Raw genomic sequence first — 19,475 nt, 5'->3', positions numbered from 1 at the left:
TACTTGAAGCTTAATTGATTGTCTTTGTTCCAGATGGACTCGATCTTCCAGTTACGACGACCTTATGACTTCCTTGCCCTTGCCCAGCAGGAGCAAAGGGCATTGCAGGTTGAATCCTTGAAGAGAGACTTGGTCATGCAGAAAGCACAAATTGATCGTAATGAAGACAAGGTAAGATGTAGTGATTTATGAAAAAATAGTCGTGTTTAGAGTACTGATGACAAAGTAAAAGCTTAACCTTCTGTCTTTATGTCTCTTTCAGTCTCTATATCTTTCTCTCTGTGGAAGAAGTCTGTAAGAGCTTAACCTTATGTCTTTATGTCTCTTTCAATCTATATCTTTCTGTGGAGGAAGTCTGTTGAGGATGGGTAAAGTTTTCACAGTATTAGAGCTTGTGTGAGGGTAGGAAATGGAGAAAGTGAGTAGTTTGAGATAAGATGGAGTTGTGCATAGTAAGGATACTAGGCAGGGATTTGGAACTAGTAGGTGAGAGGGGAGGGAAGCAGAAGGTGAGCTAGTTGTTTGTGGGTGATGGTGTGCTTGTAGCTGAGTCAGGGTAGACTGAAGTAGGTAGTGGCAAAGTTTGGGAGGGTATATGAGAGGAAGAAACTGAAAGTAAATGTAGGCAAAAGTAATGTGATAAGATGTGGAAAGGGTGAGGATGTCAGTGCGTAAAGGTGAGATTAAAGAGCAAAAGGCTGGAGAAATGGAGAGCTTTAAGTAAATGGTATTATATATTGCTGGAAATGGAATGGGACTTTAGGTGAAAAATATGGAAATATGGTAAATTGATCAATTGCACTCTTCCTTCCATTAGCTGGTAACAGAAATAGTCCCATACTCGGATAACACCGACAAAAGTCTTGTATTTCCCCCTGGAGGGATGTGTGGTAAGGCCATAGGATTATTCCTCCCATCACTGAGACTGAGTCTAGTCAGAAACTGGAGGCATCAATTGATTGTCTGCATGTAACTTACTGGGTTGTTCTGAGTGAGTGAATGTTGCAACATTGTATGTATATCAGAAAATATCACTTTTGCTGGCTTTGTCATTGTTTGAACTGCTGGAAAAGATGTGCCTCAACTTGTTTCAATACTTACAGGATACCCAGCTGGAGGAAAGGATCTATAGAACAGATTCTGACTGTGTTTTAGCAGGACGACCTCTCACTGAGTTTGATCTATACCCGAGCACAGTAGTCAGTCTCGAAAGTGCTGGGATCAGGTAAGAATTTTTTTCAATGGACATCAAGTAAGTATGTCTCAATGACTAGAGAGGCTAGGAACTTGTGTTTAGGTTAGGTTAAGTTAGTGAGATGAGATGTAGAGGAACTAGATATCTTGTGATAATAATACATTAGAGCTATCTTATCTTGGATGTCTTGATCCCATAATCTAAATTGATATCTCCCACAACATTCTATCTATATATGTAGGGCCTCTTCTCCCTTATATGGGAGGTAGCCAGTCAAGGCATGAAGACATCCAGCAACCATTTGTTTTCCCATATATCTTGGCTCCTTATGGATGAAGAGCCATCCATCCCTGTCCACTGCCTTTCCATCCTTTCCTTTCCATCCATGTCCATTAGGAAATGTAAATCTAAATGATAACAATTCTCCTTTTCCTCTTTAACCTTATAACTGCACAATAGTTTCATCAGTGATGTGCAATTCTTTGGGGGGTAAAAAGAAATTCTTAAAAGTAAGTTTTAAAGTTATCCTCCCTTGTAAGGGGGAAAAAGCCTTTAGTATATGTATGTACTTTTTTTTTTAAGTTATCTTGTGTCTCACACTATGAGAAGTAGAGGGTTGTGGGTCACAAGGTGGAAGAGGAGGAACACAAGGATGTGTGGATGGGTAGGTCTTTTGTGTGAACTCATTCACCCTTAGTTATCAAACTTCCTTTTTGAAATATTTGGGAGCAAAATATAAACTGCCAAGTAAAAAAAAAAAAATCACATCATTGTATGTTGCAGTGTGTGGGTCCAGCCTGCCTCTAATTCCCACCCACTCTCTATGTGTATCTCATCACCTTACTTTTACCCACATTTACTTTCAGCTTTCTCCTTTCACATACCCTCTCAAACTTATCCACTAACTGTCATGAGACCCTCCTCTGACCCAGGCACAAGCACTGTCACATGGGGTATTTTTGACTGGAGATGTAAAGTTAACCACAACTTTTTGGCATCTAAGTGTTTTCTTTTAAGAATTATTGATGGGGTCAACTTTACACCAGTCGAAATTACCCTGTGTGACAGTAGTGTTGTTCACAAACAAGAACTGGCTTATCTCCCACTTCCCTCTACCTTCATTTTATATGTAACATGTATATATAGTATTATTTCTTTATTTTTCAGAGTGGAAGACATGCTGGGTGAACCACCTGATACAGGTGGTCCTTATAAAGAGCCAGATTGTATCAGTGCCATGGATTTACCATTTTCCATGTTCGCTTTTGAACAGCTTGGGGTAAGTTGATCAAGACACTTGGTATTTTGAAATTATATGAAGTACTTAAGTGTTCTTTTTAGAAACATGCGTGGCCTTTTTGAGTAAAAGGATGTCCCTTATTAATTTCCCATTTATAATTCTTATGTGATTTATTGGTGGCTATTTTTATTGTGTTAAGTTGCATTTTAAGAAACCCAAACCTTAGAGTTCTGGTTGGAAAACTCCTCCCAGACCCTCTTATGCCTTTGCTTTTTTTTTTTAGGAATGTCCCCTTTGGGGCTACAGAGAGTAGGAATCCCAGTCCCTTTTTTGTTGCCTTTTATGACACAAGTGGGAACAATTGGTGGCTGTCTTTTTTCTCCCCTACCACAGCGAGTGTCTTAACCCCTTCCATATGGTGCCGCATATGTAGGCGGCATGAGGAGCAAGTGGATACGCGAGGCTGCCATATCGGCGTCTTGATTATATTTATTGTAGTTGCCCCTGTGTAATGACATACTCTCTAAACTGTCTTCATCACATTTTCTATGGTTATCAAAATTCATGGGTGAAAGAGAGAACTATCAATATAAGCGGTGACTATATTTTATGATGCGAGTATTATTACGACACATCATATGTCTGTCAGCTAATGCTGCACACGAGATTTCGGCCCGTACTGAAGAGGTTAAAAAGGGAGTTACAGTGATGGTGGACTGGCTGGTGAATTTGTTTAATGTTTGTCTAAAAGAGGGTAGAGGACTGGAGGAGTGCCTGTATAGTTCTCCTTTACAAGGGAAAAGGGGACAAGTGTGAGTGTAGTTTCAGAGGGATCAGTTTGTTGAGTGTAGTTGGGAAGGCTTATGGGAGGCTTTTGATTAAGAGGATTAGGAGAGGAAGATAGGGAGTAATTGGTGAGGAACAATTGAGTGTAGGATAGGGGTTGCATGGATCAGATTTTTATGGTAAAGCAGATGTGTGAGAAAGCTTTAGAAAAAGATAAGGGTGTTTTTTTGGTCTTTATGGATTTGGAAAAGGCTTATGACAAGGTAGACAGGAAGGCACTGGGAGGTATTGCATATATATGGGATAGGAGGAAAGCTGTTAAGAGTAGTCAAGAGTTTATATGAGGGATAGGACTGGGCATCCTACTCTCTGTAGCCCCAAAGGGAACATTGCAAAAAAAAAAAAAAATAGGCACAAGTGGGTCTGGGAGGAGTTTTCCCATCAGAACCCTAAAGTTTGAGTCTTTTAATGTGTGTGGATGTGGTGCAAATGAGAGTGAAAGGGAAGAGGTAGGCAGTATGTGAGAAGAAAGATGGATATGTTAGCATTGAGTGAAACTAAGTTGAAAGGGAGGGGTGAGTTTGAATTTGGGAGTGTAGTTGGGAGGATGTCAGGAGTGAAGAGAGAATGAGGGAGAGGAGTGGCTATACTAGAAAGTGAAAAGATAGGTAAACATGTGGAGTGGAAGGAGGTTTCTTCAAGGTTAATGTGGATGAAGATGAAACTGGGAAGGGAGATGTGGGTTTTTGTAAGTGCACATGGGCCTGGTAGTGAGAAGAGTGTAGAGGAAAAGGAGGATTTTGGATAGATTTAAATGGGTATATAGAAGGTTAGGGAGAAATGTCAATGTAGTGGTATTGGGAGACCTTAATGCTAGGGTAGGAAATGAACCAATAGACAGAGTGGTTGGAAAGTGTGGAGTTCCAGGAAAAAATCATAGTGGAGAGTTGATGGTGATGTGCCTAGAGTTTTGATGATAGCAAATACAGTGTTTAGGAAGAAAGTCAAGCATAAGTACACATGGGAGAGGTTGGTGGATGGAAGGGTAGTAGACAGGGCTTTAATGGATTACATAGTGGTAACCAGAAGAGTAGGAAGAATTTTGGATGTACATGTTCATTGTACACAATCATACATGCCAACAACACAATATACACAAAGGATTTGTGGGAAAATCCCAGTCTAGCTGTGGCATTCCTCAAGGAGGTGGGAGGATGTACATGTTCATTGTACACAATCATACATGCCAACAACACAATATACACAAAGGATTTGTGGGAAAATCCCAGTCTAGCTGTGGCATTCCTCAAGGAGATGGGACTGCTCGGCCAGACATTCTACAGAATGATGACAACATCAACAACAACCACAGAGAAGACATTCGGTACTTCACCCTACAATGTCCCACATTAACAGTCCCTAGACAGGAACACAGCATTTCTTCTCTGTGTGATTTATGGGCAGACCTAGTTATCTATTACCTGAAAGTCATGGGTTTTCTGCAAGAGATCAATGAATGAATGGTTATCAGATGGGTGTGGAGTGAGTGCATGCTTTGACCTACCACCTTGCTCTTATAAGGTGGGAAAAGCCTTTTGGTATGTATTTATATATTTTATTTGTGAGATGCTCTTTTTTATGATTCTGCTACAAATAGATGACTACCTTATACACAGGGTGTCAGGTTTCGGGACAATCTGACGGCCACGCCAGAGGAAGACATTGCCAGCTTTATGGGGGAAAGTGATGTACAAGTGTGGAGCCACAGAGTTGCTGTTGGTTTAGAGATGAACACAACATCTTGGGTCCTGTACTCCTTAGCAACACACTATTGGAGAGTTAGGGCTAACCCTTTCATGGCAGTGGAGTGTGTAAGGAGAGCTCTTCATTTTGCACCAAGGTACGAGACTAGATTAATGATTTGCTATCACTGTGATTTTTTTTTTTTTTTTTTTTTTTTTCTCAACATCAGCAGGGGTTTCCTTTACCTGAAACCACTGATGGGCATCTGCATGAGATGGTCCAATGACGTAGACATCAGAGAGAATTGTCTCTTTGATATACATCTTCAAAATTCATTAACTTGATTATGGAGTTGAAGCTCAAAGAGTCTGCCACTCAGTTTCAGGACCAGGCCCAAGGTCTCTTTGTCAACTTTGTATTTCCTCCACCTTTTCATACAAGAAGAGCTGACAATTGGTGACAGTTTCTCTCCTGTTAGAAGCAGGTGACATAGAAACAGTCCTGAATTAGTACAATTCAGACAGTGCAAAGTTTCCTCCTAGAGAGATCTATGGTAGGGTCCAAGGATTGAGAGTTATCAATGGCTGTGAGGTTGTTACTGTCAAAAAGAGTGACCTCTTGACCAGAAAAAATGAGAGATTTCACTTGTAGGGTGCACGTAACTGCCTGCTTCTCATTGTTATGCTAGTTGTTGGTGGCCCTCACCCCTTGTAATAGACACACCTGATTGATAAGTTTTAAAGTTGATGAATTTAGAAGTCATAAGGTCCATCAAATTATTGTTGTGTATGTATATACTTTTTCAAGGTACAGCATTTCAAATTTGCTTTTATTTGTATCAGTCATCACATTTTGTTGTCATAACATGCAGTCAATTATGACAAGAAAAATTAAGTATGACAATTTGTCAGTGCTGCTATTCATTTGTGAATCTTCCATATTGTAGGTGGGAAACTCGTATGGAAACTTTAGCAGTTGGAAGATATTGTCTCACCTAGTGCTGATGAAGTTCTCACAAGTAAATCTTTCCTTCCAGAAACTTGAGGTACATCCCGTTAGTGCACTTAGGTAATGTATTACATCGAGCTCGTCGATCTGATGAGGCAGCCCTTGTTCTCCATGCTGCCATTGACCATAATCGACACTCACCAGTAGCACACATAACCCTTGGAAATGTTTATGCAACTTTGTCCTTCTATAATGTGTAAGTATTGTTTTGTTATGAAATGTATATCAAGCAAGGAAGGAGAGAGGTGGGGAATGGGAAATGGTTGTGTGTGAATGATGTTTAGATGCAACGCATAGGGTTTACTCCCTGTCTTCTCTATTTTCTGCATGAGGGGTCAGAGAGAGGTGGGCTTGTTGATTAAGTGAAATGCCCTTGCTTTGAATGTACTGTGTCTTGCTGCATTGCAGGAGACAGATGACCAATCATCCACAAGGAGCTAAGATGAGGGGGAAACAAGGATGGTGGATGAGAGTGGAATGGATGGGAGTGGGTACATGCCTTTTGACTTGGTTATATAGGAAATGGAATGGATGGAAGTGGTTTCTATGCCTTTTTCTTTTTGGCTACCCCCCATGTAGGGGGAAAAAGCCTTTGGTATATGTATGTACCTGTGTTGTAAGGGGGAAGAATCTCTTGGTATATAGACAGATAGAGATAGATATGACAGTGAATAGAGGAATAGATGTTGATTATAGAATAAAGGAAGCAACTGAATGTAAGAGAATAAATAGTGTAATGAGAAATAGGTATCTAGGAATGAACACAAACAAAAGGTTATATAAGGAAGTGATTGTGATCATGGTACTACATGGAAGAGACTTCGAATTTGAAGGAGGCAGAAAAAAGAACCTAAGTGTGTTTCAAGGTGCATGGATAGAGTGAAAAATTTGAAGGAGAACCCAAGAACAGATACTAATGGAAGTGAAGGCAGTAAGGGGAAGATGGATAGAGTATTTCTAGGAATTGTTGAATGTAAAGAAGGATAGGTAGGCTTGGATTGTGACATTGAGAGATGCTAAGAGAATGACTGAAGAGGAGAATGATAAGATTGTAGGAAAAGAGGAAATACAAAGAACATTGGAAGAGGTAGAAACTGGAAAGAAATCTGGGTTGGAAAAATGTCATGTAGAGTATCTAACGAAGGGAGTAAATATAATGAATTGGGTGGTGAGATTATATAATGTGTGATGAAAGAAAGGAAGTGTAAAGGTAGATTAGAAGAATGTTTGCATAGTTTCCCTATACAAAGAAAAGGGGACATGTAATGGGGTGGGAAATAAAAGTCTCGCTACTCATAAGAAAATATATTAAATCACAAATTCACCAAAGCACTGCAATCGAGAAATGCGTGCGTACAGTTCAGAGGCAAAGTTACAACTGGATGCCAAGTCTTGAATTCATGGGAAACATACCTAGTTTGCTTGGTTCTCCTTACAGATTGTACAAAGATTGTATTAAATTAATACAATTTAGTCAAATTAATGTCCAACAAAATCAATGATAATTATGTAATGGGAAAACACAAACATAAATGAACAATTTGCAAGTATAATACACAACAATAACAGTACAATGCTACAACACAGTACGTATACAGACACTCCTCAACTTGCGTTTTAGTTACGTTCCGAACGGCCGAACGTAAGTTGAAAATGAACGTAAGTTGTTACTGTACTATACGTCCGTAAATTCTATTACCGTATCTTATAAAACACCCCTAAATCATTAATTATACACATAACATTGTAAAATAATAACATTAATTTCAAATAAATTAAATTCAAGCAACATAAATTGAGATGGTGGAGGAGGAGGAGGATGAGGCAAGGCATGTTCAGTTTGTCATTTATGCAATGTAAACAATGGACGCAGCATCATGCGCAAGTATCGTTTGAACTACGGAGAGCGCTAAACTAAAAAATTCACTCAAAAAAATTTTTTTTACCATTTTTTTTTCCGTCAATTCAAACGGAAAATCGAAAAAATGCAAAACGAATGAACGTAAGTAGAGGAGTGTCTGTATATGATTTACACAATGGTACAATATCATCACAGACAAGTAAGAATATAGTGCTTTAAAAGGTATTATTCTGTTTAAGTGTAATAAGGCATATGGAAAGGTGTTGTAATAACAATTGATTGTTGCCTCAATTTTCACTGACTGGAAACTCACAGCTCAACAGTAGCTGACAACAGTCTTCAGGCTCTTCCACAGATTTCTGTGGGAAGGAACTGTGGACTGTTGTCCGTGTTGCATTAGTGTGGGAGTGTTTCTACATCACTCTAAAAGTAGTATGAAGATAAGGAGCAGTCATTGGTTATCAGTTCTCCCTTTGTGAAAGGCTGGAAGAAATCAGTTAAAGTTGATAGAGCTCTTGGGCCCAGGATGGAGACTAAATATCAGCCCCTCAGGGTTGCACCTCCAAATGGAGGTGAGAGTGTTGACAGGTTTTGAAAATAGACTGGCAGATGATTCTCTACACTGTTTATCTTGCAGGACCACCACAAGTAGAGAGTAGTCTAAATGATGATTTCTTTGTACCTCACAGATCAGTGCTGTGTTTTGAGAATGCATTATTCATGTCTCCGGGGGATCAGGCTCTTCGGAAACGAAAGCACGCTGTCCTTTGTCATTCAAAACTAGAAGCTGCCTTGGAAGCTCAGCATCAGTAAGTATGGATGTAATGTTAAATGGCTTCATATCTCACCCCACTTTATTGATGTGCTGAATTTTGAATGTGGGGGCTGCCCTATTAGCTAGTGGAATGTATTTAATTGTGTATTTTGTGGAGTGGAGTGGAATTGGTGGGAGTGAAATGGCTACCTCCCTTATAAGGTACAAATTTTGTGTGGATATTTTGATGCAGCTTGAAGGGATTTCTCCCCCATCTTTATTTTCCACGTAAGGGGGGTAGCCTATTAAGTGAAGTGGCCTTGCTGTGGATGTGCTGTGTCTTGCTGCATTGCTTCTGACCTGGGCACTGGACAGGAGATGGGATGACCCTTCATCTATGAGGAGCCGAGATGTGGGGGGAGGCATGGGTGGTTGTTGTTGTTGTTCCCTAGACTGTCTGTCCGAGCAGTCCCGTCTCCCCAAGGAATGCCACAGCCGAAACTGGGTTTTCCCACAAATCCTTTATAGAGTGTATGTTGTGTTGTTTGCGTGCATGATTGTGTATAATGCAGTCTTCCATTATGTGTTGTATGGTATGGGGTGAAGTGTTACATCCTGGGCAGCTGTTCACAATGCGGTCATCCAGCCTCTTCTGGCATGGGTGGTTGGTGGTAGTGGGTGCATGCCTTTGACTTGGCAGTTATGTTACCTGTAAACATTTAGTCCTTATGTTTGTGAGGTGTTGTTTGAGTGACATGGATGTATCATAAGTTATGTTAAGAATCTAAGGATATGTGTGTGTGGTATGAGAGTGTTGTTGATATAGAGGTGTTGTATGTTAATGTTCCACTGTCCAATTGATGAGAAGTTTGGTTGTAGATTTGGTTTGGACTATTTTGAGTCAATTTGAAGTGAACTAGGTATTGAGTGTATCGAGGTATGGCTGTAGTATTTCTGTAGATTTGTCTGCATTACTGTGCATACCTGTAATTGTTGTCATCTGCATAAGAAGAAATTTATTTCTGAGGTGTCGGGTGTAGGTATATCATGCACATAAAGACTAAAGTGTGAGGAATAGAACTGAGCCCTGTGGTACTCCATTTATAAGGTTTCTGGTGTGAGATGATCGGTTATTATATGACACATAGCCATTTCTACCTGCCAGATAATTGGCCAGCCATCTTTTGGTATTATTCTGCATATCTGTCATTTTGTTTGTGAGATTGTAACAGGGAATGGCATTGAAAGCTTTACTGGTATCTAGTGTTATAGGAAGTGTTCTGTGTGGAGGTTAACTGAATTGATACCATCAAAAACTCTGTGTGAGGTTTTTCAGAAGAGTGTTTATGGAGTGTAGTGGCCTAAAATGGTGTTGTGCTTCAGCAAGGGATATGTGTTGAAATGAGTAGTAGTATGAGGTATTTTATGACTTTGGAGAGGGCGCAGAGAAGTTTGATTCGGCGGTGTGATGCTGAAACTGTTGGGCCAGGGTTTGGTTTGGGGATGGTGATGATTTTCCCATGCTTCCAGATGTTGGGTATAGTGTTATAGGTCCTGGTGGAGCAGCATCTTCATTGTGGGACCACCCACCATCCCAAATAGTTGTGAGCCAACTAACCACAAAATACCCCTTGCTACTGGCTCTCATGCAGGTGGCACCAATCCCAAGGTCAAGAGTTGATAGACATGCAAGTGTAGGCACTCTAAATCTTGCTCTCAGTCTTATGCAGGAAAATGATTGTATTAATATTGTTGATGAGATAAGAAATCGAGATCAGCCGAGAATAAATATGGCTAAAATGAATGAATTACTGAAGATAGAAATAGAAAAGGTGATGGAAGCAAAAATCTGAGAGTGTTTAACAAACAAATTACAGCCAAGGATAGAAGAATCTTTCAATCAATTAATTGCCCCTGTCTCTCTTGGAGGAGATCCATGGCTCCCAGATAACTTGTATCAGCCACCATATTGCCCCATAGGTCACTCAGAGAGGAAGTAGTGTGTTGTATTTGCAATGTACACATTAAAGATTGTCTATTAACTGCAGCCTTGGTTTTTTTTTTTTTTTTTTTTTTTTTTTTTCTTAACTCAGATCACTGCAGAGAACACTTGCGGAACTTCGTGAATATCAGAAAAGGCATGAAGAGTGGATAGGGCTCCAGCAGAAACTCCTGATGGAACAAGCTACTCCAGAAATGAAACTAGAATCCCGCCTTGAGTATGAAGAGCAAAAGATTCGTGAAAGCACAGATGGGCGAGGTTTGTATGCACTATATTTTTATTTCCTTGTCTACAAGGTCAAGATGGATAGTGTGGAGTGAATGTTTAAGTCCTGATTTAAACAATGAGTATATGTGCACTTTTATTTTCTAATAATGATATTAATTGTTGCTTTGAATTTTACTGACACAAAACCTTTAGCTCCACAATGGTCAGCAATGGTCTTCATGCCCTCTCAAGATGTATGTCCACAATGTTAGGATTTGTTACATCCTGTCATGAATATATTCACAGACTGCACCACTGTGGCAGAACACAGACATGAACATAGTTTTCCACACAGAGTTGTGGACACTTGGAACAGACTGGACAAAAAAATAGTGTGTGCAAAAACCATTCACAAATTTAAGTGCAAACTAGACACTGCAAGATATAAAGGCAGGACACCACGAGCATAGCTCCCCTTCCCGTAAAATGAAACTAGGTAAAATAGGTAAATAGAATGTATTTGAAACTGAGAAACTTTAGTTGGACCCCCATGAGGGCATTTGGTTGCCTCCATTACTCTGATGTTAACTCGGTGACTAAATAGATAACCTCTTCAATATGAGTTGAATTCCTATGTGCAGCATCAGCTGCCTGGTGTACAATGATGCATCACAATACTCACATTATAGAATAGAAAGTTACAGCTGTATTGCTTGTGTTGTAGTTTAGTAAGTGACTACAACATATGGTTGCAGTGGTGGGATGCAGAGGAGGCTGGAAGTAGTGAGTAGCATGGGTAGACCTCCTCTGCATCCTGCCACTGCCACCATATGTTGTAGTCGATTATTAAACTACAACAATTATTCTCTCACCCTGAATGTTAACCCCTTCCATACGGTGCCGCACACGTAGGCGTCATGGGGAGCGAGTGTATTCGCGAGGCTGCCATATCGGCGTCTTGATTATATTTATTGTAGTCGCCCCTCCATAATGACATTCTTTCTAATTCTTTTGTAATCGCATTTTCTATGGTTATCAAAATTCACGGGTGAAGAGAGAACGATCGATATAAGCGGTGACTATATTTTATGATGCGAGTATTATTACGACACGTCGTACGGCTGGCATTGGCTGCTGCCACCGAGATCTAAGTCCATGACGCCTACGTGTGCGGCACCGTATGGAAGGGGTTAATAATCACAAAAAATGTGATCAAGCTTGTTCACAAAATATAGGGGGGGGGGTCACTCAGATACAACCACAAAATAAACATAATCAAGATGGCAAGACTGCCTCATATACCTACTCACACCTCGTGACACCGATGTTGGAGTCACAGTATGGATGGGGTTAAATCTCAACAACAACAAACAGCAACATTGTACTGTATATGCTCTTGTCATATTGAGAATTGTAATTATGCTGCGACTTGTGACACTGCTTCTGACCTAGGGCAGTGGGCAAGATGCAGGGATGACCTGTCATCCAGGAGATGCAAAAATAAGAGGGAGGGAAGAGGGTGGAAGGGAGTGGAGTGCAATGGGGATGGAATGGGTGGGAGTGGTTTTTATGCCTTTGTTTTTTGGCTACCTCCCTTGTAAGGGGGGAAAAAAGTCTTTGGTGTATGTATGTAATTATGTTACAGTATGTATTCTAATGTATATCCTTTTTCAGGGCAAGACTGCTTCCAGTACCAACAGGATGGTCACACTTTCTTGAGTTGCAACATGCGACGAGACCAGCTTGAGCAGAGGGGGTCAGCCTCGGAGCTCCTCCTGGACCTTCAGTCCCTATTGCACACAGTAGAGTCAGAAGCTTTAAGACTAGCACAGCATGTCCTGAAACGGAGGCCAACCATCTCAACTGCACATGTTCCTCCTGTTACCTCCTTGCAGCCTAGTAAAGCTCATCGGTAAGGGTTACATATGATAGTTTTGTAACAAAAGAGTTTTTGGATATATGTGAAGAGAAGGTCAAATAATAGTGATAGCCCCTCAGTAGTACAGTGCAGCCAACAGTTGAAAGAACCCAAGGACTTGCCAGCCTCCATGGGGCTATGGATATTCCATTAAGTAAAAATCAAGGCTATGTATGTACCAAGGGTTTTTTCCCTTACAAGGGAGGTAGCTAAGTCAAAAGGCAAAATCTCACTCCCATCCACCACCCTTTCCTCTTTCTCATCTTTGCTCCTCATGGGTGATGGGTCATCCCTGTATCCCTCCCACTGCCCTGGGCCAGAAGCAGTACAGCAAGACACAGCACATCCACACCAAGGCTGTTTCACTTAATCAGTAACCCCCCCTCTCCGTCCCCTCATGCAGAAAAAGAGAAGACAGGGAGAAATCCTTTTGTGCTGAGTCAAAATATCATACTTAACCATCCCCCACCTTTCCCTTCCATGTATCATAGTATCATCTATACAAAGCCATTCTCCACTCACCTCTCTCTCTTGCCCTCTCCCTTCTTTCCTCAACAGACATTCCTTTCATGCTCAACACCCCCTTTTCACCCCATTCATCCATCTCATACTTGATCATCCCCTCAAGTTCACTCCCACTACGTCTGCCTTCCATACCACTTTTACTTATCTTTCTTCACTCATTCTTTCCATGTGTCCAAACCATCCCAATCCTCTTTCATTAGCCCTATATGCCATCTTCTTTTCCACCCCAACTCTCCTCCTCACCTTGTTTCTCACTTAAACCAGTCTTGTAAACCCTACCATACTTCTCAGACATTTCATCCCAAACACATTTAAACTTTTTCTCTATGCCTCTTAGGTGTCATACAGTACCATTGGCACAATCACCCCTTCATATAGTCTCCTCTCTGCATCCATTCCAAAATATCTGTTTCTCATTACATTTTTTTAACCTCTTCACTCCGGGGCACATCGCACGTCTGGCAGCATTAGCTGCCCGACGTGCGATGTTGCGTCATAATAATCGCATTATAAAAAATAAAGTCATTGCTCAATCGTTCGTTCTCTTTCACCCGTGAATTTTGATAACCATAGAAAATATGATGAAGCCAGTTCAGAGAGAATGGAGGTTACGTAGGTACGACTACAATAAATATAATCAAGACGCCGACGTCGGCATCATCGTGTACCCACTTGCTCCTCATGACGCCTACGTAGGCGTTACCGTATGGAAGTGGTTAATCTCCCAAGGCATTTACATACTTCTTTCTGTATACAATTTACTTCCACCATCACTCCCCCTTTTCCTGCTACATTTGACCCCAAATACCTAAAGCTATCCACTCCAGCCTCTCTCCTTTAAGGTTTACTTCCAACTTGCTGCCATCCTCTACCCTTGTATATCTCATTGTATTATTTGTACCCACATTTACCTTCAACTTTCTCATATTGTATACCCTCCTCTGACCCCGACACAAGCACAGTGTCGTCAGCAAACGACAACTGGTTCACCTCCCTTTTTTCTCCATTTTCTGTAATCATCTCCAGTCCCCTGCCCATGACCCTCACCTTTACCTCCTGTACTACCCCATCCAAGTACATATTGAACAGCCATGGTGACATGACAGGTCCCTGTCACAGTCCCACCTTTACTTCAGATCACTTGCTGTCTCCTTATCCAATTCTAACACAGGTTCTCCTACTCTTGTAAAAACTCTTGACTATCCTTAACCTTAAAAAACTTGAGGCAACAATTGATTAACCCGTTGTGTACGACTGACGTAATATTACGTCACCTAAAAGGTTACCGCTGTGACGATCGACGTAATGATCCGTCGCGTAAGTGGCTTTCATTTGTTGCTATGTAACTTTTGAAATACCCGCCCCCTGAGCTTCTACCGGGTGTCACGTGATAGAGGAGTGATGGATCTTCCCAGGGAAGGAGCCTGATTGAGTTGCCAGTTTCCTAAACTGGTTCAATTTTACGGTAAACATGGAGGATGTATTTTCCGCGCCTCAGAATAAAAAGCCGAACGAGCGACGATTGACGTAATAATCCGTCACGTTTTAAAATACGAAATTAGCAAGAGTTATGACTTGTTTGGGTAAAATATGAATAGTATGGCACATTGGCATGTGTTATACCCACGCACAGTGTCTGCGCGCGCACCCCGACCACCCACGGCGCGACCTCACTGAACGTCACTTCCCTTCGCCTGTACCACCTACAGCAGCGAAGGCGAACGCCTCCAGGAGATGCCACGTCTGCAGCAGTAGTACAAGGCGGGCTCACAAGAGGAAGGAGTCCCGCTATCAGTGTAGCGAGTGTGATGTCGGGCTGTGTATACACCCGTGCTTCACAGAGTACCACACTATAGAAATGTTTTAGTGTGTAAATGAGTTGATTTAGTCCATAAACAGAATTTTTTTTTCACCTACCCCGTCGTCTCATAGGTTGCTCCCTACCACCAAAATACGCCAAGGTGACTTGTCTATTGATGTTTTTCTTACTATTTTCTCCTTTCCTGCATGAGGGGACAGAGAGGGGGGGTCGCCGAATTTATGAAGTGGCCTTGCTGTGGATGTGATGTGTCTTGCGACACTGCTTCTGACCCAGGGCAGTGGACAGGATGCAGGGATGACCCGTCATCCAGGAGGTGCCAAGATAAGAGGGAGGGTGGAGGGGAGTGGAATATATGGGAAATGAAATGGGTGGGAGTGATTTCTGTGCCTTTTTCTTTTTGGCTACCCACCCGTGTAAGGGGGGAAAAAGCCTTTGGTATATATGTATCTGTATGTTGCTGTATTTTGGGAGCAGGTTTTCTTTAATGCATTTTTTTTTTTTTTTCTTCTTCCAAATATTGTGCTGATGACAACATCTTTTTATCACAGTGGTGGTTTGCTATCAAGTAGTCTGGTAGCTACCTTGGGAGAAAACTTCCCAACAGCAGAGCAGTGCCAAAAAGCTGCACCCCTTCCACAGTGGGATGCCTTTCCTACCGTCTTCCTTCCAGCTGAAAATAAAGGATTTGTGTAAGTATAACTTTTGCAAGTACCACAGTTTCTGTCTAATAATACAACCCCCCCCCCCAAAAAAAAAAAAAAAAAATCCAATTTTGCAGGTTCACAAATTTGTGGGTTTTTCAGTACCACATGTATTGACTGTATCAGTGTAAGTCACTTGTGTTTACTAAACTTTTTTAAGCTGTTTTCAAGTGTTAAAACTTTTTTTTTTGCATATGGCATGGGTCTAAGAGGCTTGAAATTATTTGCAAAAATTCCACATTTGTTGGGGGGGTCTGTGAGCTAAGGTGAATGACAGGGATTAGGTGTAGTAATGTGGATTTACCTTTAACTTAGGAGCTGTCAAGGGTTTTTACAAGAGTAGTAGAGCATGTGTCAGGATTAGAAATGGAGAGAGTGAGTGGTTCAAAGTAAAGGTGGGACTTCGTCAGGGATGTGTTATGTCACCCTGGCTGTTCAACTTATACATGGATGGGGTGGTGCAAGAGGTAAATGCAAGGGTGGTGGGGCAGGGATTGGAGATGGTTAAAGAAAATGGAGAAAAGTGGAAGGTGAGCCAGCTGTTGTTTGCAGACGACACTGTGCTTGTAGCAGGATTAGAGGAGGGAGTGAGGAAATTGGTGACAGAGTTTGGGAGAGTGTGAAAGAAGAAAGCTGAAGATAAATGTGGGTAAAAGTAAGGTGATGAGATGTACAAGGGGTGAAAGTGGCAGCAGACTGAAAGTGAGCATTAAGGGAGAGTGACTGGAGGAAGTGGATAGTTTTAGATACTTGGGTGTGAATGTGGCAGGAAAGGGTGAACTGGAGGTGGAGGTAGAATGTAGATTGAGAGAAGCGAGTAAATGCCTTGGTGGATTAAAAAGTGTAATGATGAATAGACATTTGGGGATGGATGAAGGAGTGATTGTGCCAACAGCACTGTATGGGGCAGAAACATGGAACATAAGAGAGGAAGAGAGGAGTTTGAATGTGTTTGAGATGAGGTGTCTGAGAAGTATGATGGGGGTTACTAGGCTAGATAGAGTGAGAAATGAGGTGGTGGATGGTGTGAAAAGGGCATTACAAAAGAGAGGAATGTCTGTTGAGGAAGGACGGGAGAGGACAGAAGATAGGGGAAAATGGAGAAGGGTTGTGTGTGGATGATGCTGTGATGCATGAGGGGGAGTGGGTGGGGAATGGGGGTGAGGTAGTATGTCCTTCCTCAACAGACATTCCCCTCTTCCCCAAAGCCCCCTTCACCCCATCCATCCATCTCATCCTAGGACGTCCCCTCATGTTCACTCCCTCCACATCTGCCTTCCATACCTCTTTTACTAGTCTTTCTTCACTCATTCTTTCCATGTGTCCAAACCATCCTAATACTCTTTCATCAACCCTATCTCCCAACTCCCTTTCCACCCCCGTTCTTCTCCTCACCTCCTCATTTCTCACTCTATCTAGCCTAGTAACCCCCATCATACTTCTCAGACACCTCATCTCAAACACATTCAAACTCCTTCTCTCTTCCTCTCTTATGTTCCATGTTTCTGCCCCATACAGTGCTGTTGGCACAATCACTCCTTCATATAATCTCCTCTTAGCATCCATTCCCAAATGTCTATTCCTCATTACACTCTTCAATCCACCAAGGCATTTACTCGCTTCTCTCAATCTACATTCTACCTCCACCTTCACTCCACCTTTTCCTGCCACATTTGCACCCAAGTATCTAAAACTATCCACTTCCTCCAGTCGCTCTCCCTTAATGCTCACTTCCAGTCTACTGCCACTTTCACCCCTTGTACATCTCATCACCTTACTTTTACCCACATTTATCTTTAGCTTTCTTCTATCACATACTCACCCAAACTGTCACCAACTTCCTCAGTCCCTCCTCCGATCCTGCCACAAGCGCAGTGTCGTCAGCAAACAACAGCTGGCTCACCTCCCACTTTTCTCCATTTTCTTTAACCATCTCCAATCCCTGACCCACTACCCTTGCATTTACCTCTCGCACTACCCCATCCAAGTATAAGTTGAACAGCCAGGGCGACATAATGCATCCTTGACGAAGTCCCACCTTTACCTCGAACCACTCACTCTCTCCATTTCTAATCCTGACACAAGCTCTACTACTCTCATAAAAACTCTTGACGGCTCCTAGAAGCTTTCCTCCTATCCCATATATCGGTATAACCTCCCACAGTGCCTTTATGTCTACCCTATCGTAAGCCTTTTCCAGATCCATAAAAGCCAAAAAAACATCCTTCCCCTATCCTATAGCTTTCTCACATATTTGTCTTACCACAAAGATCTGATCTACACAACCTCTACCCGTTCTAAATCCACACTGTTCCTCACCAATTACTCCCTCTGTTCCTCTCCTAATCCTCTCAATCAAGATCCTCCCATAAGCCTTCCCTACTACACTTAACAAGCTAATCCCTCTGAAACTACTACATTCATACTTGTCCCCTTTTCCCTTGTAAAGTTTAACTATACAGGCACTCCTCCAGTCCTCTGGCACTCTACCCTCTCTCCAGCAAACATTAAATAACCTCACCAGCCACCATACATGCATATATCAACAGCTTTTTCCCCCTTACAAGGGAGGTAGTCAAAGTCAAAGGCACAAATCTACTCTCACCCATTTCATCCCCACCCACTTCATTCCCTTTCACCACCCCTCCCTCCATCTTTTCTTGGCTGCTCCTGGATGCCAGGTCATCCCTGCATCTCACCCACTGCCCTGGGTCAGAAGCAATGCAGCAAGAAAGAGCACATCCACAGCCAGGCCGATTCATTGACCACCGTAACTTTTATAATTGACAGAGTGGACAAATATCTCAGTGAGGATATTGACACCAGCATCGATGAGGAACATGCATTACCTTGGCACCCACCGATCTGTGAGCGACTAAATGAAGCCGTAGAGGGAATTGATGATATTCCTGGAATCAAAGAGCGCCACACACTGACTGGCCGCAATCCAGACCCTCACGCCAAACCCTATTTGCTCAAATATGGTCACCAGGGACATGATGGTGTGGAGGCAGAGGTTGGGCAGAGAATCTTGTCTGCCATGAAGAAGGTGAGTTTTAGTGTGGACATTCTAGTTTTAATTCCTTCGCTGTTGGGGGTTGGGGGGAGAAGTCTCAGAGATGAATAGAAAATCTTGGTAACAACCTGATCTTCCTCCTCCTCTTCCTCTTCCTCTTCCTTGAACTTTTAATCCATTCATTACCTCTACTGTTCCCTCTCATTCTTCTCATTCTACACAACTTACATGCTTACCTATCTCCTCACTTACTAATATAGCTACCCCTTCTCACCATCATCCTCTCATCACTCCCAACACCCTCCCCACTACACTTGCAAACCCACATGTCCCCTTCCCTTTCAACCTAGTCTCACTCAGTGCCAACACATCATTATTCTTCTCACAACCATACTGCCTATCCCTTTTACTTTCATCTATACCACACCCATACACATTAAAAACCTCAGACCTTAGGGATCTACTTGGAAAACTCCTCCCAGACCCTCTTATACATACATATACCAAAGGCTTTTTCCCCCTTACACGGGGGGGGTAGCCAAAAAGAAAAAGGCATAGGAACCACTCCAACCCATTCATATATTCCACTCCCATCCACCCTCCTCTCTCCCTCTTATCTTGGCAACTCCTGAATGACAGGTCATCCCAGCATTATGCCCCCCCCCCTTTTTTTTTTTTTTTTTTTTTTTTTTTTTTT

At 42.0% G+C, this 19,475-nt stretch overlaps 1 protein-coding gene across 2 annotated transcripts in view; it reads left to right on the top strand.

Annotated features, from left to right (window-relative positions):
* LOC143027689 (tetratricopeptide repeat protein 17) overlaps nucleotides 1-19,475 on the top strand; it is a 51,400-nt gene that overhangs the window by 6,053 nt on the left and 25,872 nt on the right. For both annotated transcript variants that reach the window (XM_076189133.1, XM_076189132.1), the window contains exons 2-11: nucleotides 34-171; nucleotides 1,104-1,225; nucleotides 2,363-2,474; nucleotides 4,898-5,121; nucleotides 6,001-6,168; nucleotides 8,523-8,642; nucleotides 10,681-10,847; nucleotides 12,471-12,708; nucleotides 15,610-15,750; nucleotides 18,553-18,811. In XM_076189133.1, the coding sequence (XP_076045248.1) occupies nucleotides 34-171; nucleotides 1,104-1,225; nucleotides 2,363-2,474; nucleotides 4,898-5,121; nucleotides 6,001-6,168; nucleotides 8,523-8,642; nucleotides 10,681-10,847; nucleotides 12,471-12,708; nucleotides 15,610-15,750; nucleotides 18,553-18,811 (1,689 nt within the window). The remainder of the gene's footprint in view (nucleotides 1-33; nucleotides 172-1,103; nucleotides 1,226-2,362; nucleotides 2,475-4,897; nucleotides 5,122-6,000; nucleotides 6,169-8,522; nucleotides 8,643-10,680; nucleotides 10,848-12,470; nucleotides 12,709-15,609; nucleotides 15,751-18,552; nucleotides 18,812-19,475) is intronic.

The sequence above is a fragment of the Oratosquilla oratoria genome, chromosome 8, assembly GCF_046742065.1.
Source record: "Oratosquilla oratoria isolate Oo_2021 chromosome 8, ASM4674206v1, whole genome shotgun sequence".
Taxonomy (NCBI): domain Eukaryota; kingdom Metazoa; phylum Arthropoda; class Malacostraca; order Stomatopoda; family Squillidae; genus Oratosquilla; species Oratosquilla oratoria.
The sequence above is the reverse complement of the archived record's forward strand: the minus strand, read 5'-3'. Positions and strand labels throughout refer to the sequence as shown.